General features: G+C 53.2%; 3 protein-coding genes across 3 annotated transcripts; 1 reads left to right on the forward strand and 2 right to left on the reverse strand.

Moving 5' to 3' along the window:
- Window positions 1-263: 263 nt before the first annotated feature.
- On the reverse strand, window positions 264-1,864 carry LOC136991002 (olfactory receptor 52Z1P-like). The gene is made up of 2 exons (XM_067289477.1): window positions 936-1,864; window positions 264-312 (listed from the first exon to the last, which is right to left on the reverse strand). Exons 1-2 carry the CDS (start codon window positions 1,862-1,864, stop codon window positions 264-266), a joined length of 978 nt encoding a protein of 325 aa, XP_067145578.1.
- Window positions 1,865-12,302: 10,438 nt separating this feature from the next.
- Window positions 12,303-13,259, reverse strand: LOC136991003 (olfactory receptor 52Z1P-like). The gene has a single exon (XM_067289478.1). The coding sequence runs from the start codon at window positions 13,257-13,259 to the stop codon at window positions 12,303-12,305; it is 957 nt and encodes a 318-aa protein (XP_067145579.1).
- A 5,281-nt stretch (window positions 13,260-18,540) lies between these two features.
- On the forward strand, window positions 18,541-19,443 carry LOC136991061 (olfactory receptor 52D1-like; the record flags this gene model as incomplete). The annotated part of the gene is made up of 1 exon (XM_067289547.1): window positions 18,541-19,443. A coding segment is annotated over one exon (903 nt), but the record flags the coding sequence as incomplete, so codon positions are not given.
- Window positions 19,444-23,555: the final 4,112 nt, after the last annotated feature.

The following is a 23,555-nucleotide window of genomic DNA, read 5'->3' on the forward strand; positions in this document are numbered from 1 at the left end:
TATTCTTGCCACAGTTCTTTGTAGCAGCCTCTATTCCACTGTCATTGCACAAACTAATTCTAGGGTGGCAAAAACATCCCTCAGCGATGAGGAGGTCGTGTTCTGGTGTCCTTCTAAGTGCTTCTCCTCTCCACAGTGCTGCTGGCTGTCACGTCCACGCTCTGAACTGGGAACCCTGGGCGCATCGTTCACTGTAAGCTCAGGCCCTGTCTAGCATGGCTGCTTTTTGCCATGTCCGTCTGGATGAGCTGTAGTTCCCACCTCTAACTCGCTTTCCCTGCAGTTGGAGACAGCGTGCTCTGGAGATGTGCACTGTGCTGCCAAGACTGCCCAGGCAGCAGCTTTCCAAGCCCAGGCAACGTCCCAGCGCTACTGATGGCAGCAGAGCACACCTGCAGCAGGCAGTGCTTCCAGGCACCAGTGTCTTGCTGGGGCATAGATGGTCCAACACCATCCAGCCATTCATTTGGCTACTGCCAAGGGATCTGTGAAGTGTTTCTTGTGCTGTGAGAGGCGCAGACACAGAGAACCTGCTACCAAAGGTGAGGGAGATGCTGGGAGAAAGCGGTGCATTTCCATATTGTCACAAACTCATGCAGTAATGCTGGAGGGTGCGATGGGACACGACGACAGAGCCAGAATCGGCTATGCTCCCCTCTCCGGGTGTCTCATCCTCGCCATGCAGATCCCTTGACAGCAATGAGAGGATTGGCATGGCTGATGCTTTCCCTTGTCCCCACAGGGACTTGGCACAAGCGCGTCACAGGACTGGAGACATGGAGGCCCTCGGAAATGCTGCACCCTAGCTTTGCCTCCAAACCCTTTTGCAGGAGCAGCGTCTCTCTCTGCCTTGAACTAATGCACAAGCTCTGAGCAAGGCAAAGAAACACCAGCCCCATTAAACAACTCAGTTCCTCCGGCTTCCCATCCAAGACAACATGGACATTACTGTCTCACGAATCTGCTTGTTGTTCACTCCATAAATGACGGGATTTAGCATGGGGGGAACCACTACGTAGAGACAGGCCAGCAGGATGTGGACGTGGCGCGGGATGCTGTGGCCACCAAAGCGGTGCGTGAGAAAGGAGAAGAACGCCGGCGTGTAGAACAGGAGGATGATGCAGAGGTGGGAGCCGCAGGTGCTCATAGCTTTGCGACGGGCACCTGCGGAGGGCAACTGGAAGACAGCCCTGAGAATCAGTCCGTAAGACACAGCAATGAGCACTATATCTATCCCCAACGACAGCAGGGCAACAGTTAAACCATACACAACATTGACTTTTATGCTTGTGCAGGCCAGCCTGGCTACACCCATGTGCTCGCAGTACGAATGAGGGATAACGTGGTTTCTGCAGTAAGACAGCCTTAGAAGCAGAAAAACCATTGGGAGGATGATGCAGAAGCTTCTGACAACAGCTGCCAGCTCTATTCTCCATATGACTGAGTGGGTCAATAAAGTCACATATCTCAGGGGGTTGCAGATGGCAACATACCGATCAAAGGCCATGGCCACCAGAATTCCTGACTCTGCAGCAAAAATAAAATGAACGAGAAACACCTGAGCAAGGCATGCACCAAAAGAGATGTCCCCCACTCTGAACCAGAAAATAGCTAACATCCTGGGCACTGTAGTGGTAGATAAGAGCAAGTCTGCTACAGTTAATGCAGAAAGGAAAAGGTACATAGGCTTGTGGAGGCTTTGCTCTCTCACTATGGTAAATAGCAAGACTAAGTTGCCTAGAAGGGCAAAAATATACATGGAGAAGAAGGGGAGAGAAATCCAGAGGTGAAACTTCTCCAGGCCTGGGATGCCAACAAGGAGGAATGTTCCTGGCCGGAAGGCTGTGTGATTGACGTCTGCCATAGGGGTCTTTGGTCTTCTACTTAGAAACACCTGAAAAATAAAGGACAGCACAAGAGAAAGCATAAACGCCAGCAGAGCTCAGCAGCATTGCCAGCTGGGGAAATCCTGTCTCCGCTGAAGTCAATGCAAGTTTTAGCATTCATACCAGAAACTCCGTCACACTACAAAACATGAGGAGAGTGTGCAGAGCTGCACCCTGCACTGAGATCGCATGGCAACTTTTCTGCCCCTCGGTCCGCATTTTGAGGAGGCATGAGGAAGCTGAAAGCTGCTGAGCTAGTCACTGGTTTGTGGGGAGAAAAACAAAAACCTAAGGCCGAGGTAACAGCAGACGCTGCTGGGCTCCATGTGAAGCCCAGTGCTCTGGGAAGGGAAGAGACGCAGCAACATCCGCTTGGATTAGGCAAGAGGAAAAGTGGGAGGAAATTCAGAGAAAGCCCAGCTAGCAAGGTGGATGCTCACCAGTGCAGCAAAAGAAGGTCAAGGCAGCAAACACAAATTGAAAGGGGCGATTTACATTCAGCCCTAGGCAGAGGCTGCTTCTGGGTGCAGGCCACCCCGTGCCCACGGAGCAGAGGTCGTTCCCCCATTCGAGCCAGGCTGGCGAAACACGGCAGCTCCTGCCGCTCGCGAGGGCAAGGCTGGGCTGCCGAGCTGGGAGCTGCACAACGGGCTTCTGCAGCACAGCCCTGGCTGTGATGACCATGCTCCGTGAGCTCTCCACCCTGCTGCCACATCTGCCTCCCCCATCACACCCAAACGCTTATCCCTTACTCTGCTACACAGAGCAGCAGTGCCCCATTGCCTTGCGGCTTCGCAGCCCTCGCCTTTTGCAGAAGACGGCTCAGAGATCGCCATGACACAGCAACAAAAAGCAGCCCCAGCACTGAGGACTGCACACGGTGACTCACCAGGTCTGGCCTTAAGCGGCGAGGAGGAGCTGCAGGCAGTGATCTTGGTGGAGCATTTGCAGTGCTGCTGTCTCAGACCTCAGCGTATTTATGCTCTCTTGCTGCAAGTCCCAGAAGGATGCTTAGGGCCAACAGGGAGCTGCAGCTCTCTGGTCTGCTCTGAGGCGTCCAGATGCAGGTGATGAAATGTAAGTCTGAAAATGAGCAGTAGAGGCGCAGGAAGCAAATCCATCTGCCCAGGTGAGCAGGAGGGAGTGTGAAGAGGAGAAAGCTAGTAGAAAGTATAAACGATCATTTTGGAATGGTAACTCCTTCCCATGCAGAGGAAAGGCAGCATCAAGCAGCAGCTTGCAGAATGTAGTGAGCCACACAAAGCGTGGAAGAAAAGACACAACACTTATGATTGCTTTCCTCACATCAGCTATAGCTGTCTGCCTTGGAGTGAATACCTGGGCCTTGCCCAGCCATCACACAGATGCCTGACACAGCCCATCCTGCAGGAGTCCGAATCAAAGCGGATGTGCAAACCCTAGGAACTTCTTACAAGTCGCACGCCACCTGCTATTGTGCAGCATGGGTGTAGTGCCTGTCAACACGCCTCAGTTAACAGTGTGCACCTCCAAGGATGCATTACCACTAGTCAGTCCTTACTAGCGTCATGTTTCTATCACATATACTCAGCAGAGTTCAGCTGTGAGAGTCTCAAGTATTGAAAGACTTTCCTGATGGGGAAGCAGATCTTCTCACCTGTGGCCTCAGCACCATCGAGAGCTTCACTGTAACCGGTGCAGCTCTCATTGATGCATGCACACATTGAGTGGAGGAAAGACTCTTCTGTTCCCCCAGCTGCCTCTTGCCCTTGCACCTGGAGGCTCAGCAGTTTTCTGACGGACACCTTTCAGTCCAGTTTCTGGAAGAAAGGAATAAAGCTTGTTTGAAAGGGCACGCCAAGCAGGTGCCCCCCACACGGAGCTAGTCCGATGCTCAGCAACCCTGCCTGACAGGACACTGCTCCTTGCCACCGCGCAGCACGGACATTTCGAGGGCCTTGGTGCTGCTCCGGACACACTGCTGTTGGCAGGCGTTCACACAGAGCCCAGCGCCTGCCAAACTGGCCTCTCCTTGCTCCATGCTCACTGTGCCTGCTGAGACACACTTTTCCTCTTGTTTATGCAGCCTGGTCTGGTGCTCAGTCACCCTCACTGTGAAGAAGATTTTCCTCATATTCAGATGGAACTTCCTGTGTTTCAGTTTGTGCCCATTGCCTCGCGTCCTGTCGCTGGGCACCACTGAAAAGAGTCTGGCTCCATCCTCTTGACACCCTCCCTTAAGACACTTGTACACATTGATAAGATCTCCTCTCAGCCTTCTCTTTTCCAAGCTAAACAGGCCCAGCTCTCTCAGCCTTTCCTCATAAGAGAGATGCTCCAGTCCCCTAATCATCTTTGTAGCCCTTCGCTGGACTCACTCCAGTATTGCCACATCCCTCTTGTTCTGGGGAGCCCAGAACTGCACACAGTACTGCAGATGTGGCCTCAGCAGGGCTGAGGAGAGGGGCAGGATCACCTCCCTCGACCTGCTGGCAACACTCTTCCTGAGGCACCCCAGGATCCCACTGGCCTTCTTGGCCACAAGGCCACATTGCTGCCTCATGCTTAACTGGGTGTCCACCAGCACTCCCAGGTCCTTCTCAGCAGAGCTGCTTTCCAGCAGGTCAACCTCCAACCTGTCCTGCTGCATGGGGTTATTCCTCCCCAGGTGCAGGACCCTGCACTTGCCTTTGTTGAACTTCAGCAGGTTCCTCTCTGCCCACCTCTCCAGCCTGTCCAGGTCTCTCTGAATGGCAGCACAGTCCTCTGGGGTATCAGCCACTCCTCCCAGTTTGGTATCACCAGCGAACTTGCTGAGGGTGCACTCTGTCCCTTCCTCCAGGTCATTGATGAAGAAGTTGAACAAGACTGGACCCAGTCCTGACCCCTGGGGGACACCGCTAGCTACAGGCCTCCAACTAGACTCTGTGCCACTGATCACAACTCTCTGAGCTCTGCCATTCAGCCACTTCTCAAGCCACCTCACTCTCCTTCATCTAGCCCACGCTTCCTGAGCTTGTCTGTGGGGATGTTATGGGAGACAGTGTCGAAAGCCTTGCTGCAGTCAAGGTAGACAACATCCACTGCTCTCCCCTCATCTACCCAGCCAAGCATTCCAGCAGAGAAGGCTAACAATCAGATTGGTTCAGCATGATTTCCCCTTGGTGAAGCCATGCTGACTACTCCTGATCACCTTCTTGTCCTACACATGCTTGCAGATGGCCTCCACAATGAGCTGCTGCATCACCTTTCCAGGGATGGAGGTGAGGCTGACTGGCCTCTAGTTCCCTGGGTCCTCCTTCTTGCCCTTTTGGAAGACTCAAGTGACATTGGCTTTCTTCCAGTCTTCAGGCACCTCTCCTCTTCTCCATGACCTTGCCAAGATGAGGCAGAGTGGCCTAGCAATAACATGCGCCAGCTCCCTCAGCACTCCTGGGTGCATCCCATCAGGGCCCATGGATTTGTGGGTGTCAAGTTTGCCTAAATGATCTCTAACCCCATCCTCCTCAACCAAGGGAAAGTCTTCCTTTCTCCAGACTTTCTCTCTTGCCTCCAGGGTCTGGGATTCCTGAGGGCTGGCCTCAGCAGTAAAGACTGAAGCAAAGGCGGCATCCGGTAACTCTGCCTTCTCTGCATCCTTCGTCACCAGGGCACCCACCCCATTCAGCAATGGGCACACATTTTCCCTTGGCTACCTTTTCCTACTGAGGTATTTGAAGAAGCCCTTCTTGTTGTCCTTGACATCCCTTGCCACATTTAATTCCAAACGGGCCTTAGCCTTCCTCGTCACATCCCTGCACACTCTGACAACGTTCCTATATTCCTCCCAAGTGGCCTGTCCCCCTTTCCACTTTCTCTATACTTCCTTCTTCTGGTTGAGTTTTGCCAGGAGCTCCTTGCTCATCCACGCAGCTCTCCTGCCCCCTTTTCTTGACTTCCTACTCATAGGGATGAAATGATCTTGAGCTTGGAAGTAGTGATGCTTGAATATTAACCAGCTCTCTTGGACTCCCCTTCCATCTTAGGACTCCCTAACCCTTGGGAGTCCTCCAAGGAGGAACCTGAAGACGCCAAAGTTTGCTCTCCTGAACTCCAGGGTTGCCATCCTACTTAGTGCCCTGCCTCCTCCTCGCAGCATCCTGAACTCCACCATCTCATGGTCACTGCAGCCAAGGCTGCCCCCGACCTTCACATCTCCAACCACTCCTTCTTTGTTTGTTACTACGAGGTCCAGCAGCACACCTCTCCTCCTTGGCTCCTCCAACACCTGTGTCAAGAAGTTGTCACCAATGCTCTGCAGGAACCTCCAGGACTCTTTGAGCCTAGCTGTGCTGTCTCTCCAGCAGATATCAGGGTGCTTCAAGTCCCCCGTGAGAACCAGGGCCTGGGATCGTGAGGCTACTTCCAGTTGTCTGGAGAAGGTCTCAGAGACTTCCTCTTCCTGATCAGCTGGCCTGTAGTAAACACCCACAACACGGTCACCCATGCTAGCCCTCCCTTGAATCCTTACCCACAAGCTCTCCACTCGCTCTTCATCCACCCCTAGGCACAGCTCCATACATTCCAGTTGTTCTCTCACACAAAGAGCAATTCCTCCACCTCACCTTCCTGGCCTGTCTTTCCTAAAAAGCATGTAGCCATCCATGACAGCACTCCAGTCATGTGAGCTATCCCAGGTGGTCTCTGTAACTGCAATGAGACCATGGCCCTGCATCCACACACAGATCTCTAGTTCTTCCTGTTTATTCCCCATGCTGCGTGCACTGGTGTACAGGCATTTCAGAGAGGTGATCGAGCATGCAGGTTTCCCAGGAGGGATGCAAGAGGATCCTCCATAACCACATCCCACGCGCACTTCCCTGGCTGCATGCACCTGCTGGAGGCATCCCGACTTGAGCCATGTTTTCCCAACTACCCTGTCACTATAACTCTCCCCTTCCCCCATCTTTCCTAGTTTAAAGCTCTCCTTACCAGCTTGGCCAACCTGTTGGCAAAGACACGCGTGCCCTGCTTAGTGAGGTGGATCCCATCTCTCCCCAGCAGTTGTCCATCTTCAAACAGGGTCCCATGGTCATAGAAACCAAAACCCTGTTGCCAACACCAGCGGCGCAGCCAGTTGTTAACTTGGAAAGTCCGTCTCCTCCTCCTCTCATCCATCCCCCTCACTGGCAGGATTGAGCAGAAGACGACCTGGCCTCCCAGACCCTTGACCACCATCCCCAGAGCTCCAAAATCCTCTTTGATGGTCTCCAGTTTGCCCTTGGTGTCATTAGTGCCCACATGGAAGAGCAGCAGAGGGTAGTAGTCTGATGAGTGGACAAGCCCTGGCAGTCTTTCCATGACATCTCTCACATGACCCCCTGGCAGGCAACAAACCTCTCTAGACAAGAGGTCAGGTCGGCAGATAGGTGTCTCTGTACCCTGCAGCAGGGAGTCCCTCACAACAATCACCCGCCGCTTCTTCCGGGTGTTCCCACAACGCACAGGGTCTATTTCTTCTCTTACGAGAAGTGACTAGCTTCCAGCCACCTTCTACAGTGCTATGATGTACCGTTTCACACGGCACAGAGCCCTCCAGCAACTCCACTGCTGTGGGGGCTTGGGACTCCTGGAGCTGTACAGTCTCCGAGAATACCCTGTCTAGCTCTTGTTCATCCTCTCGGATGCTACGCAGCCTCCTGACCTCCTCCGGTAACTCCCTTACCTGACAACACAACTCATCAACAGCAGCACACCTCCTGCAGGAGAGCTGACTGCCAGCCCAGGCCTCCCAGACAGGCCCCAAGCACTCCCTGCAGCCTGAGACCTGCAGAGCTGCATCTGCTGTCAGAGGGTCTGTCTGGGTCCCAGCCTCTGACACAGCCAACGCAGCAACGCCAATGGCTGCTGGGGAATGTGCTCTGCAGCGTGTCATGACCACACTTGAGGAAGCGTACACCCCAGGGAGCAGAAGGAAGGTGCCTCCTTGCACCCTTCTGCACAAACTGCTGCAGCTGTGCACTGCCTCTGGGAGCTGAGCTCTGGACCTGGCTCTTATATAGGCCCCTCCCTAGCACTGACTCAAGGCTGCTTGACCTGCCCTAATCAAGGGCCACCTGGATCAAAGGCCCCAACTCCCTCTGGTCAGGGGCAACCAACAGAGCTCGTTAGCAGCAGCTACCCCTAGCTAGAGCTTCTCCCAGGAGAAGTTGAGACCTCCTGCAGTTGTCCTTGCCCAGCTTCCCCTTTCCTGCTTGCAGCAATCACCTTCTAGTTCCTCGGGGGTCCTCAGAAAGCCCACAACTTCCAAGAAGGTCCTCAAGTTCTCGTCAGAGCCCAAACACTGCTGCGCAAACTGCTGCCTCTGTTCCCTGCCTCTCTTCGCTGCGCTCACGGTCCTACAATATTTGGTGTGGAGATAAACCTTTTTGGTGATCCCATGCTGTGTTGGGGAAAATATACCTTTTTGCTGACCTCAGGCCCATTTCTGGCCTCTCCAGTTGCAACCAGTATCAGCTAGTTCCTCCTGGTCAGCCCTGGACGCTGTCAGTTATTTGCGGTCAGCTGGGGCCTGAGATAAGGTGTTTGTATGTGGGGGGATAGTTGTGCTCCACCACACTTTGGGCCTGAGATGGGGGGGAGGTAGTTGCGCTCTGCCCTGCTTTGGGCCCGAGATGTGGAGGGGGGTAGTGGCGTTCCACCACAAACATCAAAACGTAAAATATTTTCGTGATGATCTTTAATTGCAAAGCCAGCAGTCGACATGTGCTTCTCGCCCGGGAGCCATAAACTGACCCTTGGCAGTTTGGCACACAACACCGGTAATTTTAAGTCTTTGCCATCCGGATCGTGCACCCAGCTTCTCGGCATCTTGTTGCGTCAGTATCAAAATTTGTGCTCCCGTATCTATCCAAAGCTTTCCCAGTTGTCCTTGAGGATCAACTGGAATCCAAATAAGTGGGCCATTATCACTTATCTACTGATAAGCGTCCACTTGCCAGACAGGCAGGCCCAATCGCCTCCCGGGCGTTACTCGTTTTTTGGCTTCATGCCCTGCGATTCCCCCCTAAGGGGGAGGAAGGCGTTGTCTCCCTTCCTGGGAACTGGCACCGGAGGGGTCGAAAGATGCTCCCTCCCTTTACGGTTATCTCATTTCTGGACTACCTCAGTTAGACTCAAGATAACACCAGTAAGCTGGCCTTGAATCGCGATTCTGGGAAGGCCTAGGGCTGCTGCTTTTCTCCATAAGTCTTGCCCTTTCTCTTTTTCCTCCCGTTGAGTCACGAGGTTCAGACTGGACCCCTTGCTTTCTAAACTCCTTTGGAGAGGAGTCTAGGTATGGCTGGATCCGATCCTAGTCTCAGACTTGGTCAACGGTTTATGTCTAAGTAATTATGTGCACAATTAATCAGAAATATAAGTCAGCAAAGTTTTGCGAAGTTCGCAAAAGTTCAGCATGCTATTAATCACTTACTGAGGATCTGTTGCGGGTAAGGAATCTCTCAACCTGGAGGAGTGACCTTGAGAGGCGTCCCTGCTCCAGAGGAGGTTCTGCAGAGCAGCCCGCTGCTGTGCAGGAGAGCTGAATGGGCTCTGGGCTGCCCCCTATTTATGTGTGTGTGTGTGGGGGGGAGATGATTGACTCATAGTCCTATTTGCATGCTAGACGGGCCTTAGTTGGCCCATGCTCAAGTAGCCCCTGCATACGTGCTGTTTACAGGGAGGTCAGGTTGAGGGGGAGATGTGGAGGGTCATGACAGGGTTAAACTGGTGGAAAGTTGCAAGTAGCGAGCAACAGGAGCCTCAGACAAACATACCCAAGGACACCGGTGCAGCTGGGAATGATACATCCTGAGAAAGTACAGATAAACTAGCAGAAGCCAGTGGAACCAAAGTTAAAAGCAAGACAGCTTTTCTAAACAAGTAGCAAGGTACAAGACATGATCGCTGCGTGCGTGATCGGTGTAATGATTGGCCACCTGTGACATAATCTGCATGACTGGCTTAGCAAAGTGTATCTGTGAAACCACTGAAGCAGCTAACTTTTTAAATATGCTCAGAAACAAACAATAAATGTCTCAAGATGCACCATGTCTTGAGTCCGTGCAATCATTCGCTACAGGGAGAGAGCACATCACAGGGGGGAAAAGGAGCACAGCGTCACACCTTTCCATGTGCCCTGTTCCTCTGGAGCTGGAGAGCGCTTGCTGGTGCTCGTCATCACCTCCTCCCCAGCACAGCTGAGGTCACGGTGGTGGCATCCTTCCCCTGGCTCAGTACAGCATCCCCAGCCCTGCAGTGCATCCCCAGCCCTGCACAGCCCCAAGAGGTCCTGCTCCTTGCACAGCCCAGCATTGCACGGCACAGCAGAGCCTGGCACAGCACAGCACTCTGGGGGCTGCTCCAGCTCTGTGCTCCCAGCAAGCGGGCACAGACACCTTGATCCCCCGCCAGTGTCTGGGGGAGGAGAAGTGGTCAGGGCTGCCGCCTTAGCCCCAGCCAGCCCAGCCAGCCGCTGCACTGGCTCTTCCCAGCCATCTGCCCAAGTCCTGCCTGACCTGTGGCTACAGCCAAGGCTTCAGTGGCATTTGCAAAGCAGCACTGTGCGGCCCCATGCCTCAGTTTCCCTGGCTGTGCAGGGCAGCCTGAGGCTGGCATGGCCCTGCACGGCAGCCTTCCTTGCCTCCCTGCTTGGGTGAAAGCAGGGGAGGAGTTTTGGGTGGAAAAATGTGGCTTAGGGCACTGAAATGCCCAGCTCCACACTTAAAAACTTGATTAAAGCTAAGTGCAAAGCAGCACAAGCCCCAAGGCCTGGCCGGAGCAGTGAATGTGCCCTGCCCTGCACAAAACGCATGAAAGGGGGAACTGCAGTACAGCTGCTCAGCTCTAAGTGCACACAAAAATCAGGCGTTTGCAAGGAGCAGCCCTGGTACTACCGACTGGCCCCGCCAGCTTGCGCTACCCGAGCCCCACAGCTGACAACAGCAGGGAGAGTGAAAATGTTGGTGGGCAATGCAGCACCCCGGGAAGGCACTGCCCCTGTGCTGCTTTATGGTGCATTAAATCAAGAATAGGCTTCAGTTCCTTAGAATACAAATGTCTTTCCTGACCAATAAATACAGAGCGTTTAAGACAAGAATGACAAAATACCTGTCCCGAGATAGGAAGTCCTTGCCATTAACAGCAGCAGCATCACTGATCAGCTACCCCTCAGCAAAGCTGCTGTTTAATAAAAGCCTGCAGGCAGCAACACCTTTAAAGGCAACAACAATTTACCAGCCCCGATGATACCAGCAGCTGAAGTCTCTGACCAGGGCACATTGACTACACAAACTCTGGACAGAATGATTGTCCTTGTTCTTTATTAGGGTCTCTGGCAATACCGAGTTGTGAATCCATTCCATCGGGAAAAATGCTCTTGCCACAGTTCTTTGTAGCAGCCTCTATTCCACTGTCATTGCACAAACTAATTCTAGGGTGGCAAAAACATCCCTCAGCAATGAGGAGGTCGTGTTCTGGTGTCCTTCTAACTGCTTCTCCTCTCCACAGTGCTGCTGGCTGTCACGTCCACGCTCTGAACTGGGAACCCTAGGCGCATCGTTCACTGTAAGCTCAGCCCCCGTCTAGCGTGGCTGCTTTTGGCCAAGTCCATCTGGATGAGCTGCAATTCCCGCCTCTAACTCGCTTTCCCTGCAGTTGGAGACAGCGTGCTCTGGAGATGTGCACTGTGCTGCCAAGACTGCCCAGGCAGCAGCTTTCCAAGCCCAGGCAACATCCCAGCGCTACTGATGGCAAGCAGAGCACACCTGCAGCAGGCAGTGCTTCCAGGCACCAGTGTCTCGCCTGGGCATAGATGGTCCAACACCATCCAGCTATTCATTTGGCTACTGCCAAGGGATCTGTGAAGTGTTTCTTGTGCTGTGAGAGGCGCAGACACAGAGAACCTGCTACCAAAGGAGAGGCAGATGCTGGGAGAAAGCGGTCATTTCCATATTGTCACAGACTCATGCAGTAATGCTGGAGGGTGCGATGGGACACGACGACAGAGCCAGAATCACCTGGAAGAGCTAGGGCTGCAGACAAGAAATGTGCTGGCAGTGCAGACTGCAGGACAGGAGAGACACTTACCTCCTCGCCTGTGCATCAGGAGGGCTGTAGCTCACATTTCTCAGCAATCAGCACTCACCGAGGTTTTCCTGCTATGCCCCCTCTCCGGGTGTCTCATCCCTGCCATGCAGATCCCTTGACAGCAATGAGAGGATTGGCATGGCTGATGCTTTCACTTGTCCCCACAGGGACTTGGCACAAGCGCGTCACAGGACTGGAGACATGGAGACCCTCGGAAATGCTGCACCCTAGCTTTGCCTCCAAACCCTTTTGCAGGCGCAGCATCTCTCTGCCTCGAACAAATGCACAAGCTCTGAGCAAGGCAAAGAAACACCAGCCCCAGTAAAAAAATCAGTTTCTCTGGCTTCCCATCCAAGACAACATGGACATTACTGTCTCACGAATCTGCTTGTTGTTCACTCCATAAATGACGGGATTTAGCATGGGGGGAACCACTACGTAGAGACAGGCCAGCAGGATGTGGACGTGGCGCGGGATGCTGTGGCCACCAAAGCGGTGCGTGAGAAAGGAGAAGAACGCCGGCGTGTAGAACAGGAGGATGATGCAGAGGTGGGAGCCGCAGGTGCTCATAGCTTTGCGACGGGCACCTGCGGAGGGCAGCTGGAAGACAGCCCTGAGAATCAGTCCATAAGACACAGCAATGAGCACTACATCTACCCCCACTGACAGCAGGACAGCTGTTAAACCATACACAACATTGACTTTTATGCTTGTGCAGGCCAGTCTGGCTACACCCATGTGCTCGCAGTACGAATGAGGGATAATGCGGTTTCTGCAGTAAGACAGCCTTAGAAGGAGAAAAAGAGCTGGGAGGACAATTGAGAAGCCTCTGACAACAGCTGCCAGCTCTATTCTCCATATGACTGAGTGGGTCAATAAAGTCACATATCTCAGGGGGTTGCAGATGGCAACATACCGATCAAAGGCCATGGCCACCAGAATTCCTGACTCTGTAAAAAAAATAAAATGGATGAAAAACATCTGAGCAAGGCATGCACCAAAAGAAATGTCCCCCACTCTGAACCAGAAAATAGCTAACATCCTGGGCACTGTCGTGGTAGATAAGAGCAAGTCTGCTACAGTTAATGCAGAAAGGAAAAGGTACATAGGCTTGTGGAGGCTTTGTTCTCTCACTATGGTAAATAGCAAGACTAAGTTGCCTAGAAGGGCAAAAATATACATGGAGAAGAAGGGGAGAGAAATCCAGAGGTGAAACTTCTCCAGGCCTGGGATGCCAACAAGGAGGAATGTTCCTGGCCGGAAGGCTGTGTGATTGACGTCTGCCATAGGGGTCTTTGGTCTTCTACTTAGAAACACCTGAAAAATAAAGGACAGTACTCTGGGAAGGGAAGAGATGCAGCAGCATTCCCTTGGTTTAGGCAAGAGGAAAAGTGGGAGGAAATTCAGAGAAAGCCCAGCTAGCAAGGTGGATGCTCACCAGTGCAGCAAAAGAAGGTCAAGGCAGCAAACACAAATTGAAAGGGGCGATTTACATTCAGCCCTAGGCAGAGGCTGCTTCTGGGTGCAGGCCACCCCGCACCCACGGAGCAGAGGTCATTCCCCTGTTCGAGCCAGGCTGGCGAAACACGGCAGCTCCTGCCGCTCGCGAGGGCAAGGCTGGGCTGCCGAGCTGGGAGCTGCACAACGGGCTTCTGCAGCGATGACCATGCTCTATGCGCTCTCCACCCTGCTGCCACATCTGCCTCCCCCATCACACCCAAACGCTCGTCCCTTACTCTGCTACACAGAGCAGCAGTGCCCCATTGCCTTGCAGCTTCGCAGCCCTCGCCTTTTGCAGAAGACAGCTCAGAGATTGCTGAGCCACAGCAACAAAAAGCAGCCCCAGCACTGAGGACTGCACACGGTGACTCACCAGGTCTGGCCTTAAGCGGCGAGGAGGAGCTGCAGGCAGTGATCTTGGTGGAGCATTTGCAGTGCTGCTGTCTCAGACCTCAGCGTATTTATGCTCTCTTGCTGCAAGTCCCAGAAGGATGCTTAGGGCCAACAGGGAGCTGCAGCTCTCTGGTCTGCTCTGAGGCGTCCAGATGCAGGTGATTACATGTAAGTCTGAAAATGAGCAGTAGAGGCGCAGGAAGCAAATCCATCTGCCCAGGTGAGCAGGAGGGAGTGTGAAGAGGAGAAAGCTAGCAGAAAGTATAAATGATAATTTTGGAATGGTAGCTCCTTCCCATGCAGATGAAAGGCAGCATCAAGCAGCAGCTTGCAGAATGTAGTGAGCCACACAAAGCGTGGAAGAAAAGACACAGCCCATCCTGCAGGAGTCCGAATCAAAGCGGATGTGCAAACCCTAGGAACTTCTTACAAGTCGCACGCCACCTGCTATTGTGCAGCATGGGTGTAGTGCCTGTCAACACGCCTCAGTTAACAGTGTGCACCTCCAAGGATGCATTACCACTAGTCAGTCCTAACTAGCGTCATGTTTCTATCACATATACTCGGCAGAGTTCAGCTGTGAGAGTCTCAAGTACTGAAATACTTTCCTGATGGGGAAGCAGATCTTCTCACCTGTGGCCTCAGCACCATCGAGAGCTTCACTGTAGCTGCTGCAGCTCTCATTGATGCATGCACACATTGAGTGGAGGAAAGACTCTTCTGTTCCCCCAGCTGCCTCTTGCCCTTGCACCTGGAGGCTCAGCAGTTTTCTGACGGACACCTTTCAGTCCAGTTTCTGGAAGAAAGGAATAAAGCTTGTTTGAAAGGGCACGCCAAGCAGGTGCCCCCACACGGAGCTAGTCCGATGCTCAGCAACTCTGCCTGACAGGACACTGCTCCTTGCCACCCGGACAGCAGCACAGACATCTCGAGGACCTTGGTGCTGCTCCAGACACACTGCTGTTGGCAGGCATTCACACAGAGCCCAGCGCCTGCCAAACTGGCCTCTCCTTGCTCCATGCTCACCGTGCCTGCTGAGAGACACTTTTCCTCTTGTTTATGCAGCCTGGTCTGGTGCTCAGTCACCCTCACTGTGAAGAAGTTTTTTCCCATATTCAGATGGAACTTCCTGTGTTTCGGTTTGTGGCGGTTGGCTCACGTCCTGTCACTGGGCACCACTGAAAAGAGTCTGGCTCCATCCTCTTGACACCCTCCCTTCAGATACTTGTACACATTGATAAGATCTCCTCTCAGCTTTCTCTTTTCCAAGCTAAACAGGCTCAGCTCTCTCAGCCTTTCCTCATAAGAGAGATGCTCCAGTCCCCTAATCATCTTTGTAGCCCTTCGCTGGACTCACTCCAGTATTGCCATGTCTCTCTCGGACTGGGGAGCCCTGAACTGCACACACTACTCCAGAGGTGGCCTCAGCAGGGCTGAGGAGAGGGGCAGGATCACCTCCCTCGACCTGCTGGCAACACTCTTCCTGAGGCACCCCAGGATACCATTGGCCTTCTTGGCCACAAGGCCACATTGCTGCCTCATGCTTAACTGGGTGTCCACCAGCACTCCCAGGGCCTTCTCCGCAGAGCTCCTTTAGGAGCTCCTGTGGGGGCTTCACCAAGGGCTTTGGCTCTTTCTGCATTTGTAGCCTCGTTTTTAACCCTATCGCTGCACTTGGTGCTGCACGGCCTGAGTGCAGGAATTTGTGCTTGGACCGAGGGCCTGGTGTCTAGAGGGTGCCAGGAAAAGGCACGCGGTCCCTGCATGGGGATGGGCTGCTGGACGCCGTGCATGCTCCTCTGGGGCAGGTCTGATAGTGGTGCGCAAGGTGTGCAGAACCTTCTGTCCAGCTCCAGAGAAGTCTCTTTCTGTGCTTGTGTGAGCCAGATGTTCTTCCTCAGTTTCACTGTCATGACCAAAAGGCCATCCCGCGCTCCACATGCTGGTGCATCTTGCTGTCTTTGCTCACTGCTTTGGCTGCGGCAACCCTTGCCATGTCCATGTCTTGGTGGCCAAACCCCACTGCTGGCACCCGTCCTCCATGCTCATCCCCATCAGCCATGGGGAGATCCCAGAGCAGTGACTGGTTCTGCCGTGTGGAAAATGGGGCTGAGCAGTAGCTGGGCTCTCCCCCAGGCAGGGAGCTCATGCTTCAGAAATGAGCAACCTCCAGAAATGGGCTGAGGAAGTTTTAAGGAGGGAATGCCTGTTTATGCGACTTCTGGGTAGCTGTTGCCCTTTGTCTGCATCTGGCAAATGAGAAGGGCTTTCAGATTTACTGAGAGTCACGTATGTGTAAGTCCATGTAATTCTTTGCCATTTCAGTATGCCATGAGAATATTTGCTGCAGTTAATTCTGCACAACCTGAGGTAGCACTTCACATGCTGACTGCATGCCACGACACTTTCTCTATGGATTTTCTCATAGCAGAGATATTTCTACAGCCCCTCAGCACAGCTGGGTGCAGACTTCATGCCAAAAGTGTCTTCTGTGTGCATGGGCTTCACCCTCTCTCACTCCCAGACACCCACGTACACATCTTCTGCCTCTGCAAGGCTGGAGAGGAGCAATGTATGAAGGCAGAAGCAACGCAGGAGGCAGATCACACCTTTGTTGTGTGCCCCAGGTTCCCCTCTGCAAAACCAAATGAGAGACAGCAAGGCTAAAGGTGCTGCAGAGCTCCAGCATGAACTGTGAGATCCTCGCGGGAGTTTCACTGCATACTGACGTGAATGTGTCCTGTCAGGCAGGGTTGCTGAGCATCGGACTAGCTCCGTGTGGGGGGCACCTGCTTGGCGTGCCCTTTCAAACAAGCTTTATTCCTTTCTTCCAGAAACTGGACTGAAAGGTGTCCGTCAGAAAACTGCTGAGCCTCCAGGTGCAAGGGCAAGAGGCAGCTGGGGGAACAGAAGAGTCTTTCCTCCACTCAATGTGTGCATGCATCAGTGAGAGCTGCACCAGCTACAGTGAAGCTCTCGATGGTGCTGAGGCCACAGGTGAGAAGATCTGCTTCCCCATCAGGAAAGTCTTTCAATACTTGAGACTCTCACAGCTGAACTCTGCCGAGTATATGTGATAAGAACATGACGCTAGTTAGGACTGACTAGTGGTAATGCATCCTTGGAGGTGCACACTGTTAACTGAGGCGTGTTGACAGGCACTACACCCATGCTGCACAATAGCAGGTGGCGTGCGACTTGTAAGAAGTTCCTAGGGTTTGCACATCTGCTTTGATTCGGACTCCTGCAGGATGGGCTGTGTCAGGCATCTGTGTGACGGCTGGGCAAGGCCCAGGTATTCACTCCAAGGCAGACAGCTAGAGCTGATGTGAGGAAAGCAATTATAAGTGTTGTGTCTTTTCTTCCACGCTTTGTGTGGCTCACTACATTCTGCAAGCTGCTGCTTGATGCTGCCTTTCATCTGCATGGGAAGGAGCTACCATTCCAAAATTATCATTTATACTTTCTGCTAGCTTTCTCCTCTTCACACTCCCTCCTGCTCACCTGGGCAGATGGATTTGCTTCCTGCCCCCCTACTGCTCATTTTCAGACTTACATTTAATCACCTGCATCTGGACGCCTCAGAGCAGACCAGAGAGCTGCAGCTCCCTGTTGGCCCTAAGCATCCTTCTGGGACTTGCAGCAAGAGAGCACAAATACGTTGAGGTCTGAGACAGCAGCACTGCAAATGCTCCACCAAGATCACTGCCTGCAGCTCCTCCTCGCCGCTTAAGGCCAGACCTGGTGAGTCACCGTGTGCAGTCCTCAGTGCTGGGGCTGCTTTTTGTTGCTGTGGCTCAGCGATCTCGGAGCCGTCTTCTGCAAAAGGCGAGGGCTGCAAAGTCGCAAGGCAATGGGGCACTGCTGCTCTGTGTAGCAGAGTAAGGGACGAGTGTTTGGGTGTGATGGGGGAGGCAGATGTGGCAGCAGGGTGGAGAGCTCACGGAGCATGGTCATCACAGCCAGGGCTGTGCTGCAGAAGCCCGTTGTGCAGCTCCCAGCTCGGCAGCCCAGCCTTGCCCTCGCGAGCGGCAGGAGCTGCCGTGTTTCGCCAGCCTGGCTCGAATGGGGGAACGACCTCTGCTCCGTGGGCGTGGGGTGGCCTGCACCCAGAAGCAGCCTCTGCCTAGGGCTGAATGTAAATCGCCCCTTTCAATTTGTGTTTGCTGCCTTGACCTTCTTTTGCTGCACTGGTGAGCATCCACCTTGCTAGCTGGGCTTTCTCTGAATTTCCTCCCGCTTTTCCTCTTGCCTAATCCAAGCACATGTTGCTGCGTCTCTTCCCTTCCCAGAGCACTGGGCTTCACATGGAGCCCAGCAGCATCTGCTGTTACCTCGGCCTTAGGTTTTTGTTTTTCTCCCCACAAACCAGTGACTAGTTCAGCAGCTTTCAGCTTCCTCATGCCTCCTCAAAATGCGGACCGAGGGGCAGAAAAGTTGCCATGCGATCTCAGTGCAGGGTGCAGCTCTGCACACTCTCTCCTCATGTTTTGTAGCGTGATGGAGTTTCTGGTATGAATGCTAAAACTTGCATTGACTTCACTGGACGCCGGATTTCCCCAGCTGGCAATGCTGCTGAGCTCTGCTGGCATTTATGCTTTCTCTTGTGCTGTCCTTTATTTTTCAGGTGTTTCTAAGTAGAAGACCAAAGACCCCTATGGCAGACGTCAATCACACAGCCTTCCGGCCAGGAACATTCCTCCTTGTTGGCATCCCAGGCCTGGAGAAGTTTCACCTCTGGATTTCTCTCCCCTTCTTCTCCATGTATATTTTTGCCCTTCTAGGCAACTTAGTCTTGCTATTTACCATAGTGAGAGAACAAAGCCTCCACGAGCCTATGTACCTTTTCCTTTCTGCATTAACAGTAGCAGACTTGCTCTTATCTACCACTACAGTGCCCAGGATGTTAGCTATTTTCTGGTTCAGAGTGGGGGACATTTCTCTTGGTGCATGCATTGCTCAGATGTTTCTCTTTCATTTTATTTCTAATGCAGAGTCAGCAATTCTGGCGGCCATGGCCTTTGATCGGTATGTTGCCATCTGCAACCCCCTGAGATATGTGACTTTATTGACCCACTCAGTCATATGGAGACTAGAGCTGGCAGCTGTTGTCAGAAGCCTCTGCCTTGTCCTGCCATGTGTTTTTTTGCTTCTAAGGCTGTCTTACTGCACAAACCGCGTTATCCCTCATTCGTACTGCGAGCACATGGGTGTAGCCAGGCTGGCCTGCACAAGCATAAAAGTCAATGTTGTGTATGGTTTAACTCTTGCCCTGCTGTCCGCGGGGATAGATGTAGTGTTCATTGCTGTGTTTTATGGACTGATTCTCAGGGCTGTCTTCCAGCTGCCCTCTGCAGGTGCCCGTCGCAAAGCTATGAGCACCTGCGGCTCCCACCTCTGCATCATCTTCCTGTTCTACACGCCGGCGTTCTTCTCCTTTTTCACGCACCGCTTTGGTGGCCACAGCATCCCGCGCCACGTCCACATCCTGCTGGCCTGTCTCTACGTAGTGGTTCCCCCCATGCTAAATCCCATCATTTATGGAGTGAACAACAAGCAGATTCGTGAGACAGTAATGTCCATGTTGTCTTGGATGGGAAGCCAGAGAAACTGAGTTGTTTATTGGGGCTGGTGTTTCTTTGCCTTGCTCAGAGCTTGTGCATTTGTTCAAGGCAGAGAGATGCTGCGCCTGCAAAAGGGTTTGGAGGCAAAGCTCGGGTGCAGCATTTCCGAGGGTCTCCATGTCTCCAGGCCTGTGACCTGCTTTTACCCAGGGAAGTGTTGGACCATCTATGCCCTGGTCAGACACTGGTGCCTGGAAGCACTGCCTGCTGCAGGTGTGCTCTGCTGCCATCAGTAGCGCTGGGATGTTGCCTGGGCTTGGAAAGCTGCTGCCTGGGCAGTCTTGGCAGCACAGTGCACATCTCCAGAGCACGCTGTCTCCAACTGCAGGGAAAGCGAGTTAGAGGTGGGAATTGCAGCTCATCCAGACGGACTTGGCCAAAAGCAGCCACGCTAGACGGGGGCTGAGCTTACAGTGAACGATGCGCCTAGGGTTCCCAGTTCAGAGCGTGGACGTGACAGCCAGCAGCACTGTGGAGAGGAGAAGCACTTAGAAGGACACCAGAACACGACCTCCTCATCGCTGAGGGATGGTTTTGCCACCCTAGAATTAGTTTGTGCAATGACAGTGGAATAGAGGCTGCTACAAAGAACTGTGGCAAGAATATTTTTCCCTACGGAATGGATTCACAACTCGGTATTGCCAGAGACCCTAATAAAGAACAAGGACAATCATTCTGTCCAGAGTTTGTGTAGTCAATGTGCCCTGGTCAGAGACTTCAGCTGCTGGTATCATCGGGGCTGGTAAATTGTTGTTGCCTTTAAAGGTGTTGCTGCCTGCATGCTTTTATTAAACAGCAGCTTTGCTGAGGGGTAGCTGATCAGTGATGCTGCTGCTGTTAATGGCAAGGACTTCCTATCTCGGGACAGGTATTTTCTCATTCTTGTCTTAAACGCTTTGTATTTACTGGTCAGGAAAGACATTTGTATTCTAAGGAACTGAAGCCTATTCTTGATTTAATGCACCATAAAGCAGCATAGGTGATTGCTGTCGCCACCCCTTGTTTTTGTGCAGGCTCTAGCGTGCTGCCGCGCCAGTGGCACAAGGGCCCGTGTGCTGGTTACAGGGGCGGTGCCTTCCTGGGGTGCTGCATTGCCCACCAACATTTTCACTCTCCCTGCTGTTGTCAGCCGTGGGGCCTGGGTAGCACAAGCTGGCGGGGGCCAGTCGGCAGTGCCAGGGCTGCTCCTTGCAAACGCTTTATTTTTGTGCACACTTAGAGCTGAGCAGCTGTACTGCAGTTCCCCCTTTCACAGAACCACAGAATGGTTGAGGTTGGAAGGGACCTCTGCAGATCATCTAGAACAACACCCCTGGTCAAGCAGGGTCACCTAGAGCACGTTGCACAGGAGCACGTCCAGGCAGGTTTTGAAAATCTCCAGGGAAGGAGACTCCACAACCTCTCTGGGCAACCTGCTCCAGTGCTCTGTCACCCTCACACTGAAGAAGTTTTTCCTCATGTTCAGATGGAACTGCCTGTGTTTCAGTTTGTGCCCGTTGCCTCACATCCTGTCACTGGGCACCACTGAAAGGAGTCTGGCTCCATCCTCTCGACACCCTCCCTTCAGACACTTGTACACGTTGATAAGATCCCCTCTCAGCCTTCTCTTCTCCAGGCTAAACAGGCCCAGCTCTCTCAGCCTTTCCTCATAAGAGAGATGCTCCAGGCCCCTAATCATCTTCGTAGCCTTTTGTTGGACTTGTTCCAGTATTGCCACACCGCTCTTGCACTGGGGAGCCCAGAACTGCACACAGTACTGCAGATGTGGCCTCAGCAGGGCTGAGGAGAGGGGCAGGATCACCTCCCTCGACCTGCTGGCAACACTCTTCCTGAGGCACCCCAGGAGACCATTGGCCTTCTTGGCCACAAGGCCACATTGCTGCCTCATGCTTAACTTGGTGTCCACCAGCACTTCCAGGTCCTTCTCAGCAGAGCTGCTTTCCAGCAGGTCAACCCCCAACCTCTACTGCTGCATGGGGTTATTCCTGCCCAGGTGCAGGACCCTGCACTTGCCTTTCTTGAACTTCAGCAGGTTCCTCTCCGCCCACCTCTCCAGCCTCTCCACGTCTCTCTGAATGGCAGCACAGCCCTCTGGGGTATCGGCCACTCCTCCCAGTTTGGTATCATCAGCAGACTTGCTGAGGGTGCACTCTGTGCCTTCCTCCAGGTCATTGATGAAGAAGTTGAACAAGACTGGACCCAGTCCTGACCCCTGGGGGCCAGCACTAGCTACAGGCCCCCAACTAGACTCTGCAGCACTGAGCACAACCCTCGGAGCTCTGCCATTCAGCCACTTCTCAAGCCACCTCACTCTCCACTCATCTAGCCCACACTTCCTGAGCTTGTCTGTGGGGATGTTATGGGAGACAGTGTGCAAAGCCTTGCTGCAGTCAAGGTAGACAACATCCACTGCTCTCCCCTCATCTACCCAGCCAGCCATTCCATCCCAGAAGGCTATCAGCTTGGTTCAGCATGATTTCCCCTTGGTGAAGCCTTGCTGACTACTCCTGATCACCTTCTTGTCCTCCACATGCTTGCAGATGGCCTCCACGATGAGCTGCTGCATCACCTTTCCAGGGATGGAGGTGAGGCTGACTGGCCTCTCGTATTTGAAGAAGCCCTTCTTGTTGTCCTTGACATCCCTTGCCACATTGCATTCTAAATGGGTCTTAGCCTTCTTCGTCGCATCCCTGCACACTCCGACAACGTTCCTATATTCCTCCCAAGTGGCCTGTCCCCCTTTCCACTTTCTCTATACTTCCTTCTTCTGGTTGAGTTTTGCCAGGAGCTCCTTGCTCATCCACGCAGCTCTCCTACCTCCTTTGCTTGACTTCCTACTCATAGGGATGCACCGCTCTTGAGCCTGGAGGAAGTGATGCTTGAATAGTAACCAGCTCTCTTGGACCCCCCTTCCATCTAGGTCCCTAACCCTTGGGATTCCTCCAAGAAGGTCCCTGAAGACGCCAAAGTTTGCTCTCCTGAACTCCAGCGTTGCCATCCTACTTAGTGCCCTGCCTCCTCCTCGCAGCATCCTGAACTCCACCATCTCATGGTCACTGCAGCCAAGGCTGCCCCCGACCTTCACATCTCCAACCAATCCTTCTTTGTTTGTTACTACAAGGTCCAGCAGCACACCTCTCCTCCTTGGCTCCTCCAACACCTGTGTCAAGAAGTTGTCACCAATGCTCTGCAGGAACCTCCGGGACTCTTTGAGCCTAGCTGTGCTGTCTCTCCAGCAGATATCAGGGTGCTTCAAGTCCCCCGTGAGAACCGGGGCCTGGGATCGTGAGGCTACTTCCAGTTGTCTGGAGAAGGCCTCAGCGACTTCCTCTTCCCGATCAGCTGGCCTGTAGTAAACACCCACAACACGGTCACCCATGCTAGCCTGCCCTTGAATCCTTACCCACAAGCTCTCCACTCGCTCTTCATCCACCCCTAGGCACAGCTCCATACATTCCAGTTGCTCTCTCACACAAAGAGCAACTCCACCACCTCACCTTCCTGGCCTGTCTTTCCTAAAAAGCATGTAGCCATCCATGACAGCACTCCAGTCACGTGAGCTATCCCATCAGGTCTCTGTAACTGCAATGAGATCATGGCCCTGCATCCACACACAGATCTCTGGTTCTTCCTGTTTATTCCCCATGCTGCGTGCATTGGTGTACAGGCATTTCAGAGAGGTGATCGAGCATGCAGGTTTCCCAGGAGGGATGCAAGAGGATCCTCCATAACCACATCCCACGCGCACTTCCCTGGCTGCATGCACCTGCTGGAGGCATCCCGACTTGAGCAGTCTTTTGCCAACTACCCTGTCACTATAACTCTCCCCTTCCCCCATCTTTCCTAGTTTAAAGCTCTCCTTACCAGCTTGGCCAACCTGTTGGCAAAGACATGCATGCCCCGCTTAGTGAGGCGGATCCCATCTCTCCCCAGCAGTTGTCCATCTTCAAACAGGGTCCCATGGTCGTAGAAACCAAAACCCTGTTGCCAACACCAGCGGCGCAGCCAGTTGTTAACTTGGAAACTCTGTCTCCTCCTCCTCTCATCCATCCCCCTCACCGGCAGG

This window comes from Apteryx mantelli, chromosome 1, assembly GCF_036417845.1.
Source record: "Apteryx mantelli isolate bAptMan1 chromosome 1, bAptMan1.hap1, whole genome shotgun sequence".
Taxonomy (NCBI): Eukaryota; Metazoa; Chordata; class Aves; order Apterygiformes; family Apterygidae; genus Apteryx; species Apteryx mantelli.